This window comes from Lepidochelys kempii, chromosome 7 (genome assembly GCF_965140285.1).
Source record: "Lepidochelys kempii isolate rLepKem1 chromosome 7, rLepKem1.hap1, whole genome shotgun sequence".
Lineage (NCBI taxonomy): Eukaryota > Metazoa > Chordata > Testudines > Cheloniidae > Lepidochelys > Lepidochelys kempii.
Window position 1 is genome coordinate 1,193,884 of NC_136386.1, and position 22,173 is coordinate 1,216,056.

General features: G+C 57.1%; 1 protein-coding gene across 3 annotated transcripts; it reads left to right on the forward strand.

The window, feature by feature from the left end:
* The first annotated feature begins 14,841 nt into the window (after positions 1-14,841).
* Positions 14,842-21,250, forward strand: CCDC71 (coiled-coil domain containing 71). Of its 3 annotated transcripts, none has more exons than XM_073350841.1 (2): positions 14,842-14,914; positions 19,559-21,250. In XM_073350841.1, exons 1-2 carry the CDS (start codon positions 14,865-14,867, stop codon positions 20,802-20,804), a joined length of 1,296 nt encoding a protein of 431 aa, XP_073206942.1. In that variant the 5' UTR covers positions 14,842-14,864; the 3' UTR covers positions 20,805-21,250. The 3 variants fall into 3 exon arrangements, with proteins under 3 accessions (XP_073206942.1, XP_073206943.1, XP_073206941.1); XM_073350842.1 differs by having other exon boundaries at positions 14,847-14,914; positions 19,567-21,250; XM_073350840.2 differs by lacking the exon at positions 14,842-14,914 and adding an exon at positions 15,431-15,814 and having other exon boundaries at positions 19,567-21,250.
* The last annotated feature ends 923 nt before the right edge of the window (positions 21,251-22,173 follow it).

Consider the following 22,173-nt stretch of genomic DNA (forward strand, 5'->3'; position numbering starts at 1 on the left):
TAACCCTTCAAAAGGTACAGTCGCACTGGGCTGTGAAAGGTACAGTCGCACTGGGCTGTGAAAGGTACCGTCACACTGGGTTACAAAGCTTGGTAATGCTCAGGAAATCATTAATGGGTTTGCCCACATGGGGTTCCGAAACTGTATTGGGGAAGGTCATAGAATCATAGACTATCAGGGCTGGAAGAGACCTCAGGAGATCATCTAGTCCAACCCCCTGCTCAAAGCAGGACCAATCCCCAACTAAATCATCCCAGCAGGGCTTTGTCAAGCCTGACCTTAAAAACCTCAAAGGAAGGAGATTCAGCCACCTCCCTAGGTAACCTATTCCAGTGCTTTACCACCCTCCCAGTGAAATAGGGTTTCCTAATATCCAACCTAAACCTCCCCCACTGCAACTTGAGACCATTACTCCTTGTTCTGTCATCTGCTACCACTGAGAACAGTCTAGAGCCATCCTCTCTGGAACCCCCCTTCAGGCAGTTGAAGGCTACTATCAAATCCCCCCTCACAGTTGATGGGACCCATGTCCCTATCCTTTACCCACCACCAGCACCCAGGAGCAGAACTTATCAACAGCAAGAAGTATTTCTCCAGGGTGCCTCAAGCCATGACTGCCAGGTGGTCGGGAAGGGACCAGCAGAACTCAGTTCTCTTTAGATTGATGAAGAAAGGACTGTTTGGCCCCAGGACATTAATGGAGCGGAGGTTGGGCGGGTTATTCTGGGAGTCTCAGTTATCCTCTGATGCCCTGGCTAGTGAAGCCAATCACAGCCTGCTCGGACAGAAGGAAGGACTGTTTTAACTATCCCCATAGCAGTTGCAGCATGGCGGTTGAGTGTGCACATGGCCGTTTGAAAGGCAGCTGGCACGGTTTATGGAGCAGATTGGAAGCGGCAGGGAAAAAAATGTTACAACCATTAGAAGTGCGTGTTGCATTTTGCACAATATTTGTGCGAGCACGGGGGGAAGCCTTAGCACAGGATGGGAGGCTGGGGTGCAGGACTTGCTCCAAGGCCTCTGCTGGAGAACATAAGCACCAGTGGGATGCTGTTGGACGCCTACTGACCATATTTTGGGTCTCATGCCAGAACATGTTAGGCCCCGGGGGTGGTGTTGGGTATCACAGGGGGAGGGGTGATGTTTAACATCCCCTGTGTGCTTTGGTCAAAGTCTAGGAATTATTTCAGCTTTATTGCAAGAGTTTTCTGTGTGCCATGGAGCCCTGGTTCAGAACAGACATACTGTGAATGGTTTTACTAGGGAAAAACAATAAAAAATCACTAATAAAGTTTTAATGAAACCAATGGAAAAAATAAAGTCTTTGTATTTGGAAAGACATTTAACTGACTACGCCTCTGAAGGGACCAGCTACACACAAACCTTTCACTGCTGCAGCCAGGCAAACAAAGCTCCAAGTGCGACCATAAGAACATTTCAAATACCACAGTTTGGTGAGGGGGTGATGCGCAAAGGCAAGTGCACCCCGGCCTCTGGCTCTTCTTGCCTGCGTGGGGCTGAGTCCCTCGGCTCAGGGGCATTGCAGGGCTACAAAGAGCTGCACTCCCAGGTGCACGGGTTCTCAGCGCTGGAGGTGGGATCTGAGAGGTGAATGGGAGCAATGCAGTGGGGATGCAGTGGTTAGAAGTTGCTGCTATTCCCAGTAGCCAGCGTTGTCCGGGGCTGAAGGACAGGGCAAGTCTCAAATGCTGGGACGGCAGGGCCTGCTGGCCGAGCAGGATTATGTTTTGCAGGAGGGCGTTCTGGCTCAGGATAGCACCCAAGAGCTGCCTCTGCCTCTTTCCATGCTCTTCTTCACCGTGGTGAGGCTGCTCTTGGCACGGCCATGATCCCCTGGGAGAGCTGCATTTCTTTCTCCCACTGGGTCCTCATGTTCTGTCTCCACTTCTCTGGCTTTCCTCTGGGACTCCGCCAGGAGGTCTGCAAACATCTCCTCCCAAAGCTTGCTTTTCCACCCCTGAGGTTGGCCAGCCTGTCAGTGGTAGATGGAGGCCTGGCCTGGATGCTCTGGCTCTTGCAGGTGCTGTGGGAGCAGGGGAATATGCCAGTAGCAGGGTGTTGTTCATGTCTGGACAAGGCAGGACCGCTTTTTGATGGGATCCACCAAGGCAAAGACTCCAAGAAGAACCCTGAGGGTTCATCGACAGCTTCTGCGAGTCAGTCTCCCAGCCCAGGTCCCCAGACGTGCACTAGAGGGTCTTGTGCCCTTGCTCTAAAACCAGCCATGTAGCCGGTGTGTTGACATGGGCTGGAGCTTGGGCTCTGAAGCCCCCCGCCACGCTTGAGAGCCCAAGCCACACGCTGTCTACACAGTTCTCTTAGGCGCCCTGGCCTGAGCCCACTCACCCAGTCTGGAGGCCTGGCTGGGAGGCTTGCTGCCATGGGTTGTGTAGATGGCTCCTCGTTTTTCTTTCTCCCAAAGTGCCAGGAAGGTGAGGCTGCAGCATGCCCCCTTGTAGGCCTGCCTGCAGCTCTGGAGGCACGGTCAGCCCCTTCTCCTCATACTTACTCCTCCCCAGGCCTCTTGCCGTTTAATTCTCATCCCACACGTGCATATAGCACAGTCCTGAGTAACGCCAGCCCCGCAGCTGCACCCGGCAAGTCTCGCCCGGAGCCCAGTAACTAGGGATCCAGCCTTGATCTGATGACTGGAGAGAGACTCCAGCACGTCCCTTAGGAATGTGTTGTAGAGGGCACATGTCACAGAGTCCCTGGGCCATGCTCTGGAACGGCTCCCTACGAAGCCAGGCAGGACTCTGGGGCAGTCTCCTCTCTGGGAGCAGCCTGTCTCCAGGGCAAGAAGCTTCCCCAGCTTCCACCTTCCTGGGTCTGACCTCGGAGCATTCAGCATCGTCTGCCCCTCCTGGCACTTCCCACAGCCAGTCCATTCAAGCGGGGCTCCTGGGGAAGCCAGAGGGTCCTGCCCCCCAACTCCGCAGTCAGACGTGACTCTCAGCCAGCCAGTAAAACAGAGGTTTATTAGATGACAGGAACATGGTCTAACACAGAGCTTGTAGGAGCAGAGAACAGGACCCCTCAGCCGGGTCCATTTTGGGGGGCAGTGAGCCAGACAACCACGTCTGCCCTTCACTCCATGTCCCAGCCAGCCCCAAACTCTCTCAGAGGTGAAACTCTCTCCCGCCCCTCCTCCTCTGGGCTTTGTCCCTTTCCCGGGCCAGGAGGTCACCGGATCCCTTTGTTCTCCAACCCTTCAGCTCTCACCTTGCAGGGGGGAAGGGCCCAGGCCATCAGCTGCCTGGAGACAGAGTGTCGGCCATTTATGTACCCTGGCCCTTTGCTCTGCAACAATTACACCCCCTTATCCCACCACCTAGAGACTTAAGAAATGCCTAGAGGAAACTGAGGCATCCCTACAGTATTCAGAGGAAACATTAAGAACAGTCCCACTTCGTCACAGCACAATGTTAGAGTGGTCATTTCACCAGTGCTACAGAGAGAGAGATCCCCTCCCTTCTCCATTCAGCATCCCCCCGAGTATACACCGAAGGCCTGAGCTAGTTAGGGTAGCCAACTTTCTGATTGCACAAAACTGAACACCCTTGTCAGGTCCCCTGCCGTGCCCCGAGGCCCCGCCCCTCCTCCAAGGCCCGCCCCCACTCCCTCCATCCCCCCTCCCTCCATCACTCGCTCTCCCACACCCTCACTCACTCACTCATTTTCACCAGGTTTGGTCAGGGGGTTGGGGTGCAGGAGGGGGTGTGGGCTCCAGCTAGGGGTGTGGACTCTGGGGTGGGGCTGGAGATGACGAGTTTGAGGTGTAGGAGGGGGCTCTGGGCTGGGGCTGAGGGGTTCAGAGTGTGGGAGGGGGCTCCAGGTTGGGGCAGGAGGTTGGGGTGTGGGAGGGGTTATGAGCTCTGGGGTGGGGACATAAATGAGGGGTTCAGAGTGCGGAAGGGGGCTCCAGGCTGGGGCCGAGGAGTTCAGAGTGTGGGAGGGGGCAGGAGGTTGGGGTGTGGGAGGGGTTATGAGCTCTGGGGTGGGGACATAAATGAGGGGTTCAGAGTGCGGAAGGGGGCTCCAGGCTGGGGCCGAGGAGTTCAGAGTGTGGGAGGGGGCAGGAGGTTGGGGTGTGGGAGGGGTTATGAGCTCTGGGGTGGGGACATAAATGAGGGGTTCAGAGTGTGGGAGGGGGCTCCGGGCTGGGGCAAGGTGTTGGGGGCAGGAGGGGGTCTGAGCTCTGGGAGGGAGTTTGGGTGTGGAAAGGGGCTCAGGACTGGGGCAGGGGGTTGGGGTGTGGGGTGGGGTTTGGGGTGTGGGACGAGGTTTGGGGTGCAGGCTCCAGGCAGGGCTTACCTCAGACAGCTCCCGTAAGCATCTGGCATGGCCCTTTGGCTCCTAGGGGTAGGGGCTCTGCGCACTGCCCCCATCTGCAGGTGCTACCCCCGCAGCTCCCATTGGCCATGGTTCCTGGCCAATGGGAGCTGCGGAGCTGGCACCTTGGGCAGGGGCAGCACGTGGAGCCCCCCATGGCCACGCCTCTGCCTAGGAGCCGGAGAAACTTGCGAGCTGCTTCCGGGAGCCATGTGGAGCTGGCCACTGTGGCCAAACAGACTTTTAGTGCCCCGGTCCACTGTGCTGATGAGAGCTACCAGAGTCCCTGTTCGACTTGGCACTCCTGTTGAAAACCGGACACCTGGCAAGGCAACCTTCGCGCTAGCCAAGCCACAGCATCACTCTGGAATCGCATGTTCAGTGGGATTTCTACCGTCACCACTGCATTCCAGGACGTAGTCCCCCATACTTTAGGTAGGGTTGCAAGAGGGTGGCTCACCATCGGGGCATCCCCTCTAGCCAGCTGAGGTGTTGCAGGGCCTTCCTGTCAGTAATCTCCTCCACATGTCATTTAGGCTTGCAGTCTTCCATAGAATCAGAACAATGGTGGGTTAAAGGGATCTCAACAGGTCGTCAAGTGCAGCCCCCACACTGGGGCAGGGCCAAGTAACCCCGGACCATCCCTGGCGGGGGTTTGTCCAACCCGTGCTCAAAACCCTCCAGTGACAGGGATCCCACAGCCTCCCCTGGAAGCCTATTGCAGAGCTTAGCTCCCCTCAGAGGAAAAAAGGGTTTCCGAATATCTACCCGAGATCTCCCTGGCTGCAGATTGAGCCCATCACTTCGTGTCCTGCCTTCCGTGGACATGGAGAACAATTGATCCCCGGCCTCTTCGCAGACGTGAAGACTGTTCTCAGGTGCCCCTCAGTCTTTAGTCTCTCCAGGTTGACAGGTCCTGGTTTTAAACCTTTCCTCACAGGGCCGGTTTTCTAAACCTTTTGCTGTTTTTGTTGCTGTCCTCTGGACTCTCCAGTTTGTCCACATCTGCCCAACGGTGCGGCCCCTACCCAGTTATTCCCCATTTTGTAGTTGTGCTTTTGACTTTTTTTCCTTCTTAAGTGTAGCACTTTGCACTTGTCTTTATTGAATCTCATCTTGTTGAATTCAGACCAATTCTCCATGTTCCCAAGGTCAGTTTGAATTCTAATTGTTTCCTCTAAAGTGCTTGCAACCCCTCCCAGCTTGGTGTCACCTGCCGATTTTATAAGCGCATTTCCACTCCATTATCCAAGTCATTAATGAAAACATTGAGTAGTACTGGACCCAGGCCTGACCCCAGGTGCACCCACTAAATACATCCTCCCAGACTGACAGCAAACCACTGAGAACTGGTTGTGCACCCACTGTGACGCAGCAGGGAGGCGGGAGCGTTGACCTGGGAGTGTTGGAGGGGAGTTTTACTGGGACTGTCTGCCTGGGGAAGGGGAGACGTCCCTTGGGGGAAGATACCTGAGCATGTAACATGAGAGCCAGGAGGGGGGTCGGGGCCAGGTGACACCTTCTGCCCGGGAAGCTGGACAAAGGGTGGAGGAGGAACCAGTGGGACGGCTGGAGGGTATTTCAGTTTGGAGCTGGCTGGGGAAACACAGGGAGCCCCAGGACTGGGGTCTAAGCTCCCTGCCCCTCAGAAGGACTTGACTGGTTGTACCTACAAACTCTGTTTGGGACTGTGTTCCTGTCGCCCAATAAACCTTCTGTTTTATTGGCTGGCTGAGAGTCACAGTGAATAGCAGGAAGTGGGGGTGCAGAGCCCTGACTCCCCCACACTCCTTGACACCCACCTTATAGTAATTTCATCTTGGCCACATTTCCTTAGTTTGCTTATGAGAATGTCCTGGGGGACCATGTCAAAAACCTCATTAAAATCAGGCTATATCATGTCTACAGCTTCCCCATCCACTAGGCCAGTAACCCTGTCCAAGAAGGAAATTAAGTTGGTTTAGCATGATTTGTTCTTGACAAAACCACGCTGCCTGTACCTTATAACTCTATTGTCCTAGGGTCTCACAAATTGGTTGTTTAATCATTTGTTCCAGGATCTTTCCAGGTATCAAAGTTAGGCTGACTGGTCTATAATTCCCCAGGTCCCCCTTGTTCCCCATTTTTAAAGACAGGTACTATGTCTGCCCTTCTCCAGTTCTCTAGGACCTTTCCCGTCCTCCAGGAGTTCTCAGAGATAATCGCTAACAGTTCTGAGATTGTTCAGCTACTTCCTTAAGTCCCCTCAAGTGAATTTCATCAGGCCCTGCTGACACAAATACATCTAACTCCTCTAAATATGCTTTCACCTGTTCCTTCCCTCTTGTTAATATTATTGTGTTGATATCTGGTCACCATTAACCTCCATCTCTTCTTATGACTTGGTCCTGTCTGCCACCAGGCCATCCAGCCAGCCTTCTCTCCTGAGGAAGAGTCAGAAATTTGCTCTCCTTCCCAGTCAGGCCCCACCAGTACTTGGAGTCCACCAGCTCTCATTAACCCTTAGCCCCTCTCTCGGGATCATTTGTCACTCTGGAGAGAGAGATTTTTCTTCACTTTTTTCCCCAAACGGGCAAGTTGTGAGCACCCTATTTCATACTGCGTGGGACGCACACGTCGGACTCCCATGCTAACAGCTGCATTTCAGGAGTTTCCTTAAGCGCTTAGCTCCATTATTTCTTACCAGTAGAAGAACTTAACCCCAGCCCAGCCCTTCCTGCCGCACCTACAAACCAGCATCAGTCCACTTCTTTCTCAGCGGAATACGTCACATTGTTATACAGACAAAACTGCACAGGATCATTTCAGGGGACAAGACAAGATGTCACGTTTATTATAATAACACAATTTGATTTAAGACCAATAACTAATATCTAATACCTACACACACACACACATCAAATGTTCTGCAGCTGCTGTATAGTTACCAGTCCTGAATGGAGCTTGAGTTCGTGGCGAGGGTTCGTAGCTTGTGGTGGTGAACTGGCCAGGAAAGCCAGGCACAAGGAAGGGCTGGGTCTCTGTTGGGCGTGCACCGATGCCCTTCCATGATGGCAGCAGAATGTGACCCTCCAAAGTCTTCCATCTGCCCCATCCTTTTTGTAGACTTTAGTATGAATCCAGAGTCTACAGGTCTTGTTGTGTCAGGCTGCCTCTGGGTCCGGTGTGAGCGAACACCCGTCAATTGCAGACATGACTTTCAGCCTGGGATCTGGCTTTGATGTTTCTTTAGTTGTACTTTTGCTCTTTTCTTTTGAGGGTGGACTCCTCTTGCTTTGTCAGGGCTGTTGTCTGCATCTTCAGCCCTTGGTGTTTACACTTTATTTCATCAGGACAGGCTGATTGATTCCATCATCCATCCATTCCTCATTCCCACATTGAAACTACACTAATCAGATTACAAGAGGGTTTAGCAAAAACGGAGTGAGCATTTTAAAATGGAGTTTGGGTTACACCATGGACATGGGTAAGGAACGGCAAACAGGGAGCAGAAGTTCCAATGCTGAAACCGTGCAAGTTTCAGCGATTTCAGCAGCAATTGGATTGAAAGTGAAACTCAATTAGCCAGTTCTTGGGGTACCTGGTTTTATGAATGAATGTTGTTTCATTCATAAAACTTTACTTATGTAGTTATATTAATAAAGTGAATAATTAAAAACAATTTCATTGATCAGTTCTACAACATCTCTGCCACCCTCACCCAATGCAGGAGCTTTAGTCCTGTGAATGGTCTGTGTGTTCACTTCACTGCCGTGACAGGCTCTTCAGCTGTTGTCAAAAAGTGAAAAGGACAAGACCCCTTGGTCTCTGTCAGACATAGATACATTGCAGCTTTGGGGTGGCCAGGAGCTGACAATGACAAAGATTCCTGCAATGGGGGCCATATCAAATAGACACGGAGGGATGGATGGGAAGCAGAGGGATTGAAGAGTGAATTGAGGGACAGAATCTGCCTAGCAGTAATGTCACAACATAAAGCTGGAGCCATCCTAGGCTCTGTCTACACGAGCCCTTTTGTTGGTCAGGGGTGTGAAAAAACCCACCCCGCTGACCAACATAAGTTTCACACCCAAAGCGCTGCTGTGGACAGTGTTATGGCAGCAGGAGAGCGCCTCCCACCGACGTTGCTGCTGCCGCTCGTTGGGGCTGGTTTCATGATGCTGTGGGGAGAGGTCTCTCTTTGTCCGCACCCAGCGGCTACACGAGAGACCAGACAGTGACGCAGCTGCCGAGGCCCAGCAGTGTTGTGGCAAGGTCTGTAGTGCGGACGGGGTGACCCTAGAACCAGATGACAGATGAAGAAAAAAGCTTCATGCCTGGGGTTATGCAGAGCAGAGCCAAATACTGGAAATCCAATGAAATGCTCTTCTCTTCCCTCACTTCGTGGGCTGGAACGTCCATTGGGATTCCTGCCCCACACGGCTATTTCCGCTGCTCCTGGATTGCTTTGCTCTGTTTTCTGTATTTAACTGGATTCCCCTTGCACTTCTGGGACCCGCTGTGCTAGTTCTCTGCACCTGGCCCTTGGTTTGCTCTGGGGAGCGCTGAATGCTTTTCTTCCTAATGTCTCAGAATCCAGATTCAATGAGAAAGGGGATATTTAGGATGTGGTGCTATGGGGCAGGCTAAGGTGACTGGGCGTGTGAAAGGTCGGGGGGGGGGAGGAATAGCTCAGTGGTTTGAGCGTTGGCCTGCTAAACCCAGGGTTGTGAGTTCAATCCTTGAGGGGGCCTTTTAGGGATCAGGACAAAAATTGGGGACTGGTCCTGCTTTGAGCGGGGGGTTGGACTAGATGACCTCCTGAGGTCCCTTCCCACCCTGATAGTCTATGATTCTGAAGCGATGTCAGTCTGGAGAAGTTTGGGTTTATCAGGGATATCAGTGAGGGCCCAATAGGGTGTCCCTGAGATGTGGAGAGGATACATTGAGAAGTGGAGACTGGGCAGAGTGAGAGGGTGTGAGGTGGATTGAGGAATGAATGAAGGACAGTCAGCAGTGGAGTGCCAGGGGATGTGAAGTGGATTATTCATGGGGTGCTGGAGGATGACATCAGGGGGACTCAACCGATGCCACTGGGGAGGATCTCAGGTTTGTAGACAGCATCACAGGGGAGGTGTTGGATTCATTGAAGGAGGAGGTCAGTGAAGGGATGTGGGGGTCACTGAGAGAAAGGGTTAATCATGATGGATCTAGACTGTTCACAGTGGTGGCGGATGACAGAACGAGGAGGAATGGTCTCAAGTTGCAGTGGGGGAGGTTTAGGTTGGAAACCCTATTTCACTGGAATGCGTTACCTAGGGAGGTGGTGGAATTTCCATCCTTAGATGCATGCATCCGATGAAGTGAGCCGTAGCTCACGAAAGCTTATTCTCAAATAAATTTGTTAGTCTCTAAGGTGCCACAAGTCCTCCTTTTCTTTTTCCATCCTTAGATGTTTTTAAGGCCCGGCTTGACAAAGCCCTGGCTGGGATGATTTAGTTGGGGTTGGTCCTGCTTTGAGCAGGGGGTTGGACTAGATGACCTCCTGAGGTCCCTTCCCACCCTGATATTCTATGATTCTATGAAAGGTAATGGGGGCTTTATGTGGGGGTCAGAGAGGTTTTAAGGGGGCCATGAGATGGTTGGTGAAGGAGCGGGGGGATGTTAATGGTCTCTCCAAGGGAGTGTTGGTTGGGGCCATTGGGAAATGTTTGGGGCTGGGGGGTGATGAGTATTTGCTAAGGGATTTTAGGGAGTGTTGAGAGGCCAAGTGGAAGGTACTGGGGGGACCTGGTAGGGGGGAGTTCCTGGGGGCTGGTGAGGCACCTAGGGAGGACTCCTGGGAGCGTCCGTGGAAGTGCAGGGGGAGCCTGGTAGGGAACTCCCTGGGGGTCATGGCAGAGTGGGAACTGATGGGGGTTCAATGTGGGGGTTTGGGTCAATGGAGAATTAAGGGGCCTATTGTGGGTCACTGGCAGGGTTATGAGGCCCTACTGAGGTGTTAGTGAGGAACCTGGAGAGAGTGCTGGGGGTTTGGGGGGGGTCAGGAGGATTCACGGGGGCTACGGGGTGGGATCACTGAGGGGGTGGGGGGTAATGTGGTGAGGGAGTCTGGAGGGTCATGGGGTGAAGGGGTCTGGGGGTGTCAGTGGGGGTGTCTGGGGGTGGGATCAAGGGGTTCATGGCTGGTGGAGTCTGGGGGGGTCAGTGAGAGGTCAGGGGTGTTCACTGGCATGGGGGACTCATGGGCTCAACGGCTTAATTGGGGTTAGGAGGGGGAGGTTGGGGGTCAGTGGGAAGGGCTTGGAGGTCTGGGGGTGGGGGTCAGGTGGGTCATGGGATGAGGGGGCCTGGGCAGTCAGGGGGAGGAGACCTGCGGGGTTTATGGGTGGGAGGCAAGGGGGTTGGGGGGTCAGTGAGAGGAGACTGGGGGGTCTGGAGTGGAGGGTTTGGGGGTGTGGGGGGGCTGGGGGGTCAATGGGAAACCTGGGGGGTTCATGGGTGGGGGGAGGGGGGAGGAGTCTGGGGCATCAGTGGGAGGAGACTGGGGAGCCGGGGAGGTCTGGGGGCGGGGTCTGGGGGGGTCAGTGGGAGGAGACTGGGGAGCCGGGGGTCTGGGGGCGGGGTCTGGGGGTCAGTGGGAGGAGACTGGGGGCCGGGGGTCTGGGGGCGGGGTCTGGGGGGGTCAGTGGGAGGAGACTGGGGAGCCGGGGGTCTGGGGGCGGGGTCTGGGGGGGTCAGTGGGAGGAGACTGGGGAGCCGGGGGTCTGGGGGCGGGGTCTGGGGGGGTCAGTGGGAGGAGACTGGGGAGCCGGGGGTCTGGGGGCGGGGTCTGGGGGGGTCAGTGGGAGGAGACTGGGGAGCCGGGGGTCTGGGGGCGGGGTCTGGGGGGGGTCAGTGGGAGGAGACTGGGGGCCGGGGGTCTGGGGGTTCATGGGGGGTCTGGGGGCGAGGTCTGGGGGGGTCAGTGGAAGGAGACTGGGGGGCTGGGGGGTTCATGGGGGGTCTGGGGGTGACAGTGGGAGGGGACCAGGGGGTTCATGGGGGGGGTCTGGGGGCGAGGTCTGGGGGGGGTCAGTGGGAGTGGACTGGGGGGCTGGGGGTGTCTGGGGCTGGGGGGTTCATGGGGGGGTCTGGGGGCGAGGTCTGGGGGGGTCAGTGGGAGGAGACTGGGGGGCTGGGGGGTTCATGGGGGGTCTGGGGGCGACAGTGGGAGGGGACCAGGGGGTTCATGGGGGGGGTCTGGGGGCGAGGTCTGGGGGGGTCAGTGGGAGGGGACTGGGGAGCCGGGGGTCTGGGGGCGGGGTCTGGGGGGGTCAGTGGGAGGAGACTGGGGGCCGGGGGTCTGGGGGCGGGGTCTGGGGGGGTCAGTGGGAGGAGACTGGGGGCCGGGGGTCTGGGGGCGGGGTCTGGGGGGGTCAGTGGGAGGAGACTGGGGGCCGGGGGTCTGGGGGCGGGGTCTGGGGGGGTCAGTGGGAGGAGACTGGGGGCCGGGGGGTTCATGGGGGGTCTGGGGGCGGGGTCTGGGGGGGTCAGTGGGAGGAGACTGGGGGCCGGGGGTCTGGGGGCGGGGTCTGGGGGGGTCAGTGGGAGGAGACTGGGGGCCGGGGGTCTGGGGGCGGGGTCTGGGGGGGTCAGTGGGAGGAGACTGGGGAGCCGGGGGTCTGGGGGCGGGGTCGGGGGGGTCAGTGGGAGGAGACTGGGGAGCCGGGGGTCTGGGGGCGGGGTCTGGGGGGGTCAGTGGGAGGAGACTGGGGAGCCGGGGGTCTGGGGGCGGGGTCTGGGGGCGGGGTCTGGGGGGGTCAGTGGGAGGAGACTGGGGGCCGGGGGTCTGGGGGTTCATGGGGGGTCTGGGGGCGGGGTCTGGGGGGGTCAGTGGGAGGAGACTGGGGAGCCGGGGGTCTGGGGGCGGGGTCTGGGGGGGTCAGTGGGAGGAGACTGGGGAGCCGGGGGTCTGGGGGCGGGGTCTGGGGGGGTCAGTGGGAGGAGACTGGGGAGCCGGGGGTCTGGGGGCGGGGTCTGGGGGGGGTCAGTGGGAGGAGACTGGGGGCCGGGGGTCTGGGGGTTCATGGGGGGTCTGGGGGCGACAGTGGGAGGGGACCAGGGGGTTCATGGGAGGGTCTGGGGGCGAGGTCTGGGGGGGTCAGTGGGAGGGGACTGGGGGCCGGGGGGTTCATGGGGGGGCTGGGGGCGGGGTCTGGGGGGGTCAGTGGGAGGAGACTGGGGGTCGGGGGTCTGGGGGTTCATGGGGGGTCTGGGGGCGACAGTGGGAGGGGACCAGGGGGTTCATGGGGGGGTCTGGGGGCGAGGTCTGGGGGGGTCAGTGGGAGGGGACTGGGGGCCGGGGGGTTCATGGGGGGGCTGGGGGCGGGGTCTGGGGGGGTCAGTGGGAGGAGACTGGGGGCCGGGGGTCTGGGGGTTCATGGGGGGTCTGGGGGCGACAGTGGGAGGGGACCAGGGGGTTCATGGGGGGTCTGGGGGCGAGGTCGGGGGGGGTCAGTGGGAGGGGACTGGGGGCCGGGGGGTTCATGGGGGGGCTGGGGGCGGGGTCTGGGGGGGTCAGTGGGAGGAGACTGGGGGTCGGGGGTCTGGGGGTTCATGGGGGGTCTGGGGGCGACAGTGGGAGGGGACCAGGGGGTTCATGGGGGGGTCTGGGGGCGAGGTCTGGGGGGGTCAGTGGGAGGGGACTGGGGGCCGGGGGGTTCATGGGGGGGCTGGGGGCGGGGTCTGGGGGGGTCAGTGGGAGGAGACTGGGGGCCGGGGGTCTGGGGGTTCATGCGGGGTCTGGGGGCGACAGTGGGAGGGGACCAGGGGGTTCATGGGGGGTCTGGGGGCGAGGTCTGGGGGGGTCAGTGGGAGGGGACTGGGGGCCGGGGGGTTCATGGGGGGGCTGGGGGCGAGGTCTGGGGGGGTCAGTGGGAGGAGACTGGGGGCCGGGGGTCTGGGGGCGGGGTCTGGGGGGGGTCAGTGGGAGGAGACTGGGGAGCCGGGGGTCTGGGGGCGGGGTCTGGGGGGGGTCAGTGGGAGGAGACTGGGGGCCGGGGGTCTGGGGGCGGGGTCTGGGGGGGTTCAGTGGGAGGAGACTGGGGAGCCGGGGGTCTGGGGGCGGGGTCTGGGGGGGGTCAGTGGGAGGAGACTGGGGGCCGGGGGTCTGGGGGCGGGGTCTGGGGGGGGGTCAGTGGGAGGGGACCAGGGGGTTCATGGGGGGTCTGGGGGCGAGGTCTGGGGGGGGGTCAGTGGGAGGGGACTGGGGGCCGGGGGTCTGGGGGCGGGGTCTGGGGGGGGTCAGTGGGAGGAGACTGGGGGCCGGGGGTCTGGGGGCGGGGTCTGGGGGGGGTCAGTGGGAGGAGACTGGGGGCCGGGGGTCTGGGGGTTCATGGGGGGTCTGGGGGCGACAGTGGGAGGGGACCAGGGGGTTCATGGGGGGGTCTGGGGGCGAGGTCTGGGGGGGTCAGTGGGAGGGGACTGGGGGCCGGGGGGTTCATGGGGGGGCTGGGGGCGGGGTCTGGGGGGGTCAGTGGGAGGAGACTGGGGGTCGGGGGTCTGGGGGTTCATGGGGGGTCTGGGGGCGACAGTGGGAGGGGACCAGGGGGTTCATGGGGGGGTCTGGGGGCGAGGTCTGGGGGGGTCAGTGGGAGGGGACTGGGGGCCGGGGGGTTCATGGGGGGGCTGGGGGCGGGGTCTGGGGGGGTCAGTGGGAGGAGACTGGGGGCCGGGGGTCTGGGGGTTCATGGGGGGTCTGGGGGCGACAGTGGGAGGGGACCAGGGGGTTCATGGGGGGTCTGGGGGCGAGGTCTGGGGGGGTCAGTGGGAGGAGACTGGGGAGCCGGGGGTCTGGGGGCGGGGTCTGGGGGGGGTCAGTGGGAGGAGACTGGGGGCCGGGGGTCTGGGGGCGGGGTCTGGGGGGGTCAGTGGGAGGAGACTGGGGGCCGGGGGTCTGGGGGTTCATGGGGGGTCTGGGGGCGAGGTCTGGGGGGGTCAGTGGGAGGGGACTGGGGGCCGGGGGGTTCATGGGGGGGCTGGGGGCGAGGTCTGGGGGGGTCAGTGGGAGGGGACTGGGGGCCGGGGGTCTGGGGGCGGGGTCTGGGGGGGGTCAGTGGGAGGAGACTGGGGGCCGGGGGTCTGGGGGCGGGGTCTGGGGGGGGTCAGTGGGAGGAGACTGGGGGCCGGGGGTCTGGGGGCGGGGTCTGGGGGGGTCAGTGGGAGGAGACTGGGGGCCGGGGGTCTGGGGGTTCATGGGGGGTCTGGGGGCGACAGTGGGAGGGGACCAGGGGGTTCATGGGGGGTCTGGGGGCGAGGTCTGGGGGGGTCAGTGGGAGGGGACTGGGGGCCGGGGGGTTCATGGGGGGGTCTGGGGGCGAGGTCTGGGGGGGTCAGTGGGAGGGGACTGGGGGCCGGGGGGTTCATGGGGGGGCTGGGGGCGGGGTCTGGGGGTCAGTGGGAGGAGTCAGGGGCTCGGGGGGGCGAGGCGCGGGCCGGGGCCGGGGGCCGGAAGCGGAAGCGGGCGGCACTTCCGGCGCGCGGCGGCAGCCATGTTGGAGCGGCGGCGGCGCAGCGGCGGGTTCGGGCTCCGCGGCGGCCGGTAGGTTGGGCCGGGGCCGGGCGGGGGCGCTGCCGGGCTCCGCGCTGCCGCCCGCCGGGACCAGCCCGCCCCGTCCCGAGCCGCCCCAGCTCTGCCCCGCCCCCAGCTCTGCCCCATTGCCCCGCCCCCTGCCCCTCCCCCAGCTCTGCCCCATTGCCCCGCCCCCAGCTCTGCCCCATTGCCCCGCCCCCTGCCCCTCCCCCAGCTCTGCCCCATTGCCCCGCCCCCCAGCTCTGCCCCATTGCCCCGCCCCCGCCCCGCCCCCAGCTCTGCCCCATTGCCCCGCCCCCAGCTCTGCCCCATTGCCCCGCCCCCCCAGCTCTGCCCCATTGCCCCGCCCCCTGCCCCTCCCCCAGCTCTGCCCCATTGCCCCGCCCCCCCAGCTCTGCCCCATTGCCCTGCCCCATTTCCCCCTCACTCTGCCCCGCCCCCCTGCCCCACCCGGTCCCCACTCTGCCCGGCCCTCTGCCCCCGACCCTTCCCTCTGCCCCACTGCCCGGCCTCCCTGCCCCATGGCCCTGGTCCTCGGCCCTGCCCCCAGCTCTTCTGCCAGCCCCAGCCTGCTCCTCTCTTGGCCCTGCCCCCCCCCAGCTCCTCCTGCCCCACGGCCTGGCCCACTGCTCAGTCCTGCCCCACAATCTCCTATTTGCCCTGTCCTGGGGGCCTCCATCCTCACCCTGTCTCCCAGAGTGACCTGTTCTCCTCAGCATCTGTCTTCTGCCTTATATTCCCAAGAGACGCTCAGGCCCCTCCTCCACAGCCGTGGGCCACCTTCCCTCAGAGGGCTCCCCATCCACCCTGTCCCCCAGGCTCACTGATGCAGTCAGTACTTGCCCCCCATGTTGTTCGTGACCCATACTCGTGCATTACAAGAACCAGAGAGTTGGCTCTGGGCCTGTGGTGAGACGGGGCGTTGGGTAGGGGTGGGAAGGATGCAGTAGCCGGGGAGGTCATTTGGGGGGAACAGGGAGCTAGGAGTGACGACCTTTCTCTTGGGCAGATGGGCCAGCTTTAAAACCTCCTGTGACACATGTTGTCTGCACCAAACACAGCCTGGTACAAGCAGCGTTCCTGAGTCACGTAGTGCTGAGTGGGGGGGGCAGGAGTGTCACCAGGGGTCAGGAGCGGTTCTGGGTTCGGGCAGCTCTGGGTGGCTTTTCCTCTGGGGATTCTGTCACAGGCTGTTGATCCTCTTAATAATGCGAATAATTTCAAGTAGTCATAAAAAGTAGCCACAAGGCCATGAAAGAAACACATAGCGGTTCAGTGCATCTGTGACCCGCCCTGTGCTGCGTACGCCCTCAGGTCAATGAGACTTTATTGGCACAACAAACTCTCCAAGTATTGCCAAAGGGTAGGAGAGTCAGAGCCTTCCAGAATCTGTTTTGGGCAGGTGTGACCTGCCCGCTGTGGGGTGTGCGCCCCACTGGAGAGCTAATCCCCTCTGCCCGCTTGTCATTATGTTCATTAATGGGTTGGTACATAGTGCCAGGCCATCCCCATCCTCTGGCTCCTCTCTCCCCAGGTCGGGCAGTTTTTCCGCATTGCTCTTTGAACAGATGTCTCTTCTGCTGCTGGATAATTGGTGGAGAGATTTTTCTCACATTTCATTGTACTCTAGACACTGAGGAGAAAGTGAATCTGTCCCACTGGCTGCACAGTCTCTTCTCTCTGGGTTCAGACTGTGCTTTGTAACAGCCAGTCTCCCCCGCATGGAGCCTGCCTTAGCTGTGAACTCTTCACTGCAGAGTGAGTGTTGCCGGGATCTGCCGGAGCTCACTTGGCTGCTGTTTTTCATTTGTCCTTCCCAGTGGCTTGGGTGCTGATGATGTTTTAGGGACTGATTAGCTTCTTGAGCACAGTTTGGGTTCTGGATGGGAATGTGCTTCAGTGGCTGGGATACTGAGCCCAGGAAGCGCTGTTATGTAGCAGTGGATTCTCAGCCACTAGGTAGTCGATGGGTAGGCTGGGTGGAATGGGGCTGCCATGCCTAAACCCCATCTCTCTAACCTGGCTCCTGGCTACTCAAAAAGTGATGCAAATGGCTCAGTTTGAGAAGGTAGAGTCATGCAGACAATTCCTTTCACCCCCAAGCCCTGGGAGATGGCTGCTAGTTGGTGTCTGTGTAGGATGTGCTGATTAGGAATGTGCACGTCACCCTAGGAGGGAAAGTTTGCAGAGCTGAGCTTTTAATGAGCATGAAATGGCAGGAGAAGCCAAGGGCAAAGAATGGCCTTGCCATAGGGAGGTTTTCAGTTGGTTTCTTTCTGTGCAGATTGTGTCTTTAAATATACCCCCTTTATGGCCTTCAGCCACATGACACAGCCTTTCTAAGAAATCTCTGCTTGCCTCTTCCAAATATCATTGGAGTTTTGAGGAGTTAACTCCTTTCCACTGATCACTCATGCAGAATGCCAGGTTATTCACTCTGCAGAATCCTCTTTGTTCTGGAATCGTCACACGTTTTGAAGGTGTCTGAACCTGTCTCCAGGGTTTGTCTTGTTAATACTTTAAATTGCCTCTTTGTGTTTGGAGGCCTTATGTTGATGGCCAAGAGCTATTCTGGTTACTCGAGGAGTATGGACCTTTTGGGTCATTTTTCTATAGAATCATAGATTCGCCATCCCAGCGGATGCACGTGGCATCACTTGATTTATTGAGGGCATCATCTGGCATGTGGGTGAACAAACTTGGGGTTCAGCAAGAGACAGTGCTGTTGATTAGACGAGATATCATTTACATTGTATAAGTCAGTCACTTCTTAAACTTTACTTTTTATTAACATAAATATATATTAAAGTAAGAACACCTCCTGGTCTGTTTCTGTATTAAAATGGCATTTCAAAAATCCACAGTAAGGTGTGCTGGCCATCTTTGTTCTTGGTGCAGGTTCCAATTCCCAGATGACGATTGAATATTCTGCACCTTTTTCAAAACATGTTAGTGATTTTGCATCCCTCCACTGGCTCCCCATTCTCTGTCCTACCAAACACAAGCTACTTGCCTTCATGGCCTATCTCCTCCCTCCCTATCTTCTTTCATTTACTATCAGGATGTCGACCTCCATCTCCCATTGGCCCGTGAGGTCAGCCTCCATTGCCTACACATGCTTTCTCTGCGCTGCCCCTCATGCTTGGGAGGAGCTCCCTGTAACACCCCCTCTCCCCTCCCCGAGCTATTTCATTATCCACCTTCAAACCCCTCCTTAACCTCTCCTTGGCCACGAGACCTACACACAAATGGACTGCGGTTTGGCTGTTGATTTGCAGAGACCACTGCTGATCATGCTGACCCATATTGTCTCACTGTTCCCTTGTGCTCCTTGTCTGTCTAGATCCTTCGGCTGGGTCTCATTTTATAGTTGGATTAGAAGCTTTTTGGGGCAGGGCCCATCTCTGTGGTCCATGACTAGGGCTCCTACGTGCTCTGGTAATAAAAATAATGATTCTGGAAGGGGGTTGCGGATGTGAGAATACCTGTGGAATCTATCTGAGGTGGTAGTCTTTGAAGGGAATGTTTGAGAACACTGAATTCCACTTTCTTACTGGTTCGAGAGGTGTCTCAGCAGCTACAGGTTTTACCAACTCTTCACTTTTTACCGCATTTGTCAGCCTTTAATTGCCATTTCCAGCATAGAATCAGCCTGTTGCGTCTGTGTTGGCTTCAGCCTGCTGGCCTAGTGTCACATGACTTTAGTTACCTTCCAGTTCCAGCACAGTGTTCTGCCATGATGGCTCCTTTCTGGGGGTGTGTCCTGTACTCAGCTCTTATCTCCGTTCCCCCAGGGTAGGTAGCTGAGTGCTGCTAAAGGTAATATCAGGGCTGGCCATCAGCCCCATGTGCGCAAGCCTCCAGTGGGTTAGATTTCCTACCTCATAGCTGGGTTTCTGTTGTGGTTTCTTGCCTCAGTGAAAAGCACTTTTGTATCGTCTTTGCGGAGTGAGCATCCTTGGATGAATGACGGTTTGTGTGACAGCAAATTGCAGACGACTGTATAAACAGGGGAATAATAGGAAGTAGGAGGAGGGAGGGAGGTCACACTGCCTTTGTCTGTGGCACTAGTGAGAGCACTACTGGAATAGGATCCAATTCTGGTGTCAGTACTTCAGAAAGGTTGTTGAAAAACTGGAGCAGAGAATGGTCAGAGGGTTGGAAGAAACATGGCTTATAGTGAGAGACTTAAGTAGCTCAGTCTCTTTAGCTTACTGAAGAAGATGCTGAGATGGCTTGATCCTGGTCTGTAAGCGCGAGGCAGGAAGAAGATTTCTGTAGCAGAGAGCTCTTTGATGTAGCTGACAAAGAGCAGAGTGAGCCAGTGGCTGCAGGTTGAAGTGTGAGACTGAAGATAAGGTGCACGTGTTTAACCATTGGAACAGCTGCCCTAGCAAGTGTGGTGGGTTCTCCGTCACTTGAAATCATCACACCAAGCATGGCTGGTTTTCTAAAAGAGATGTGGTAGTTTAATCCCAAATGATTAGTCTGGACGCATGAATCCCTTGGTGAGGTTCTCTGGCCTGGGTTACGCAGGGGGTCAGACTAGATGGTCACTGGCATTAACATTGTGGAGGGTTCTCCGTAGCCTTCCCTTAGAGGCATGGAGATTGGTGTTTGGGTTGCGCTAACTGTCTTCTCTTTCCCTTTGAGGTGTCCAGCGTTGGTTTTCAAGGAATTTGGACCTATTGGAAGCTCCTACTACCCTAATGCCATGAATATTGAGGTGAACAATGTGGAAGAAAAAGCTGTCCACTCTTGGTCAAGAATCTCTTCTGCAGGACAGAAAGCCCTGGAGGAAGCCCTCCGAGTCTTCAACCCCATGTCCAAGGACCTTTCAGACACCGAGACCCAGCTGGTGGCCTTCCTCCAAGGCCTCAAGGAGGAAGGCCACCAGCCCACAATCTTAAGGAGCAAGGATGTGTATGGGTACAGCTCCTGCACGGCGGCTACTCCCAGCCAGACACTCGAGAGCACACAAGACAGTTCAAGCACCGGCGCTGCTGTCTCTGACTGTAAAGCTCCGGTTAGAAGCCCTGCAGTGACAGCAGAGATTCCTGGGACACTTGCGGGGGTTTCAGTCTGCTCTCCTGACGTCCGCACCAAGCCTGTCTCAAAAGGTAGTTCCACAAACCTGCTGCTGAACTCATTGAAAGAGACACGGTCAGGCACATCGAAGGCCTCAGCAATGGGCTTCCCAGCTAATATGTACCCTGACGTGTATCCAGCCATGAGACTCTCTGTCGTTCTAGAAGCCTTGGTCCCACTGAAAGCCACAGCATCCTGTTTGGAGTCCAAATTCAAACCAGGGCATCTTGGAATCTCCCCCTCGGACCTGAAGCTCCTCAAGGCATCGGGTGCCTCGAGGCAGAACACTAAGCTACCCTCGGGGCAGTTAGACCCCAAAGGCTATAAACACGTAGTTAAGAAAGCGCCAGAATCTCCCGCTCTAGCTGTAACACTTCTGAAGGGAACTAAAGGTGGGGTGCTAAAGGAGAGTAATGCTTGCAAAGCATCTGGAATCCTGAATGGCAGGATTACAGGTAGCTCATCTCAGTGTTGCAGTGGGGGGTCACAGTCCAAGGCCTTTAAAAATAAAGCCAAGGAAGTTCCAGTGGGGAGAACTGAATGGAAAGACAGCAGTAGTCAGGAACCTGTTGGGCAGAAAAGGAAAAGAGCCGAGGAGGCGAAAGAAGCACCACAGAAGAAGAAGAAAAATGCCATGAATAAACCTGAACTAGGTCAGAGCACTTTGAACCTGCTGAGATCCCGGGCCATTAAGGTGGACAGCTCGTCATCAGACGATGAAGTGAGGCGGAGAGCACAGAAGATCCTTAGGGTTAACCTGTCCCCTGTGATCAAAATTCAGCCATTGTCCCCCTCTCACAATGTCCCCTGAGTTCCTTCCTTCCTTTTGTCACTTTTCTCTTAAATATATAAGTGTGAACCAGCTGCCAGGCTGTGGAAATATGTAAGAGCCACTTCCATTCTCTAGTGTCCGGCAACAGTATCACACCCGGTACCTGCAGACTTTGGGCAGCTTGCTCCACGGCTGTTGCTGGCTGCCTGGTGACATTCTGCAGAGTTGGACTGCACGAGTACAAACCCATGTTTAGAAATACAGGACAATGACTCCCAGCCCCTGTGGTGAGCTGAGCGAAGCCAGGTGCTAGCGTTCTGTGCTGTGCTTTTCTGAACGTGGTGGAGCGTACGTCTGTGCAGTGGGGAGCGCGTGACTTTCTCATGACGTTCATGCACTGTGATATTTTGTTCTTTTTCAAGCTGTACATTTATTGGTTTTATTTTGATCAAATTTTATAACTTTATTATATATCTATATATCTATACACACACAATGCCCTGGCACTGTCTGAAGACACATTTCCTCCGCCCCTCTGGATTTTGGTTCCATACCTTTTTTTTTACCTGCCCGTCAGTCAGTTTTTTGTCGAAAGGTGCCAGGGTTTCTTTCCCATCATCAGTGTTGTTACCCGTCTGTTCTGGGCTCTCTTGAGAAGCTCAGAAGCAGACAGAATTATAGCCACACATTTGTCTCTGGAAACACCATGCCGGATGGAGACTTACCAGCTCGTAGATGAGTTTAGGTCTATCCTGTTCAGATGACCTCTTCAAAGAAAATGGAAAGTAGGGGAGGGCTGATTGGGCTGTTAGCGCTGAGTCTGTCTGACGGCTTCTGGGTGCCGCCCACCTTTCGCTATTAGCAGAAACGCTAAACACTTCCTGCGGGTTTGCTTCCAAAGAGCACCACGGGAAAGGTGCTGTTATGCCCTGTTCGTTAACTTAAAAAATGAATTTGTGGCTGGTTGTCAAACCAAGATCTGGGGCTGCCAATCCACGGATACTTGTTATTTCCTGGCCAGACTGTCACCACTTGCGTGCTGCTGAACATTGCATTGACCTTCGGGTTTGGTCGAGAACTCGCCCACTGTGATTCTGAATGTATCGAGTGTTTGCTAACGTTCTGCTGGCTCCAGTGGAATGGGTATGGATGAGAACCAGAGCGCAGCAGCAGCAGGTTCATAAAACGAGTTTCCAGCAATTTTTTTTAACATTTCAAGAGAATACAGTATTAGTTTCTGGGGAGTGGTTTGCGTGGGGTTAAGCCACTGTATATTTATTTCTCATCCTGGATTTCAGATTTGCCAGCTCTTCTGGGATTTTAGGGTGGTGATCTGCTGCAGGGTATAAAATCTTTCTCTGCATAGAGTCTCCGTGCTTAGTTCTGTGTTCAGGGGAGCATGAGAAAA

Excerpts from the sequence above, each read along its gene's own strand:
- CCDC71 (XM_073350840.2), top strand. The coding sequence starts at position 15,754 with ATGTTGTTCGTGACCCATACTCGTGCATTACAAGAACCAGAGAGTTGG. Across the intron at positions 15,815-19,566 it reads GAGTTGGCTCTGGGCCTGTG|CGTTGGTTTTCAAGGAATTT; the intron begins GTGAGACGGGGC and ends TGAGGTGTCCAG.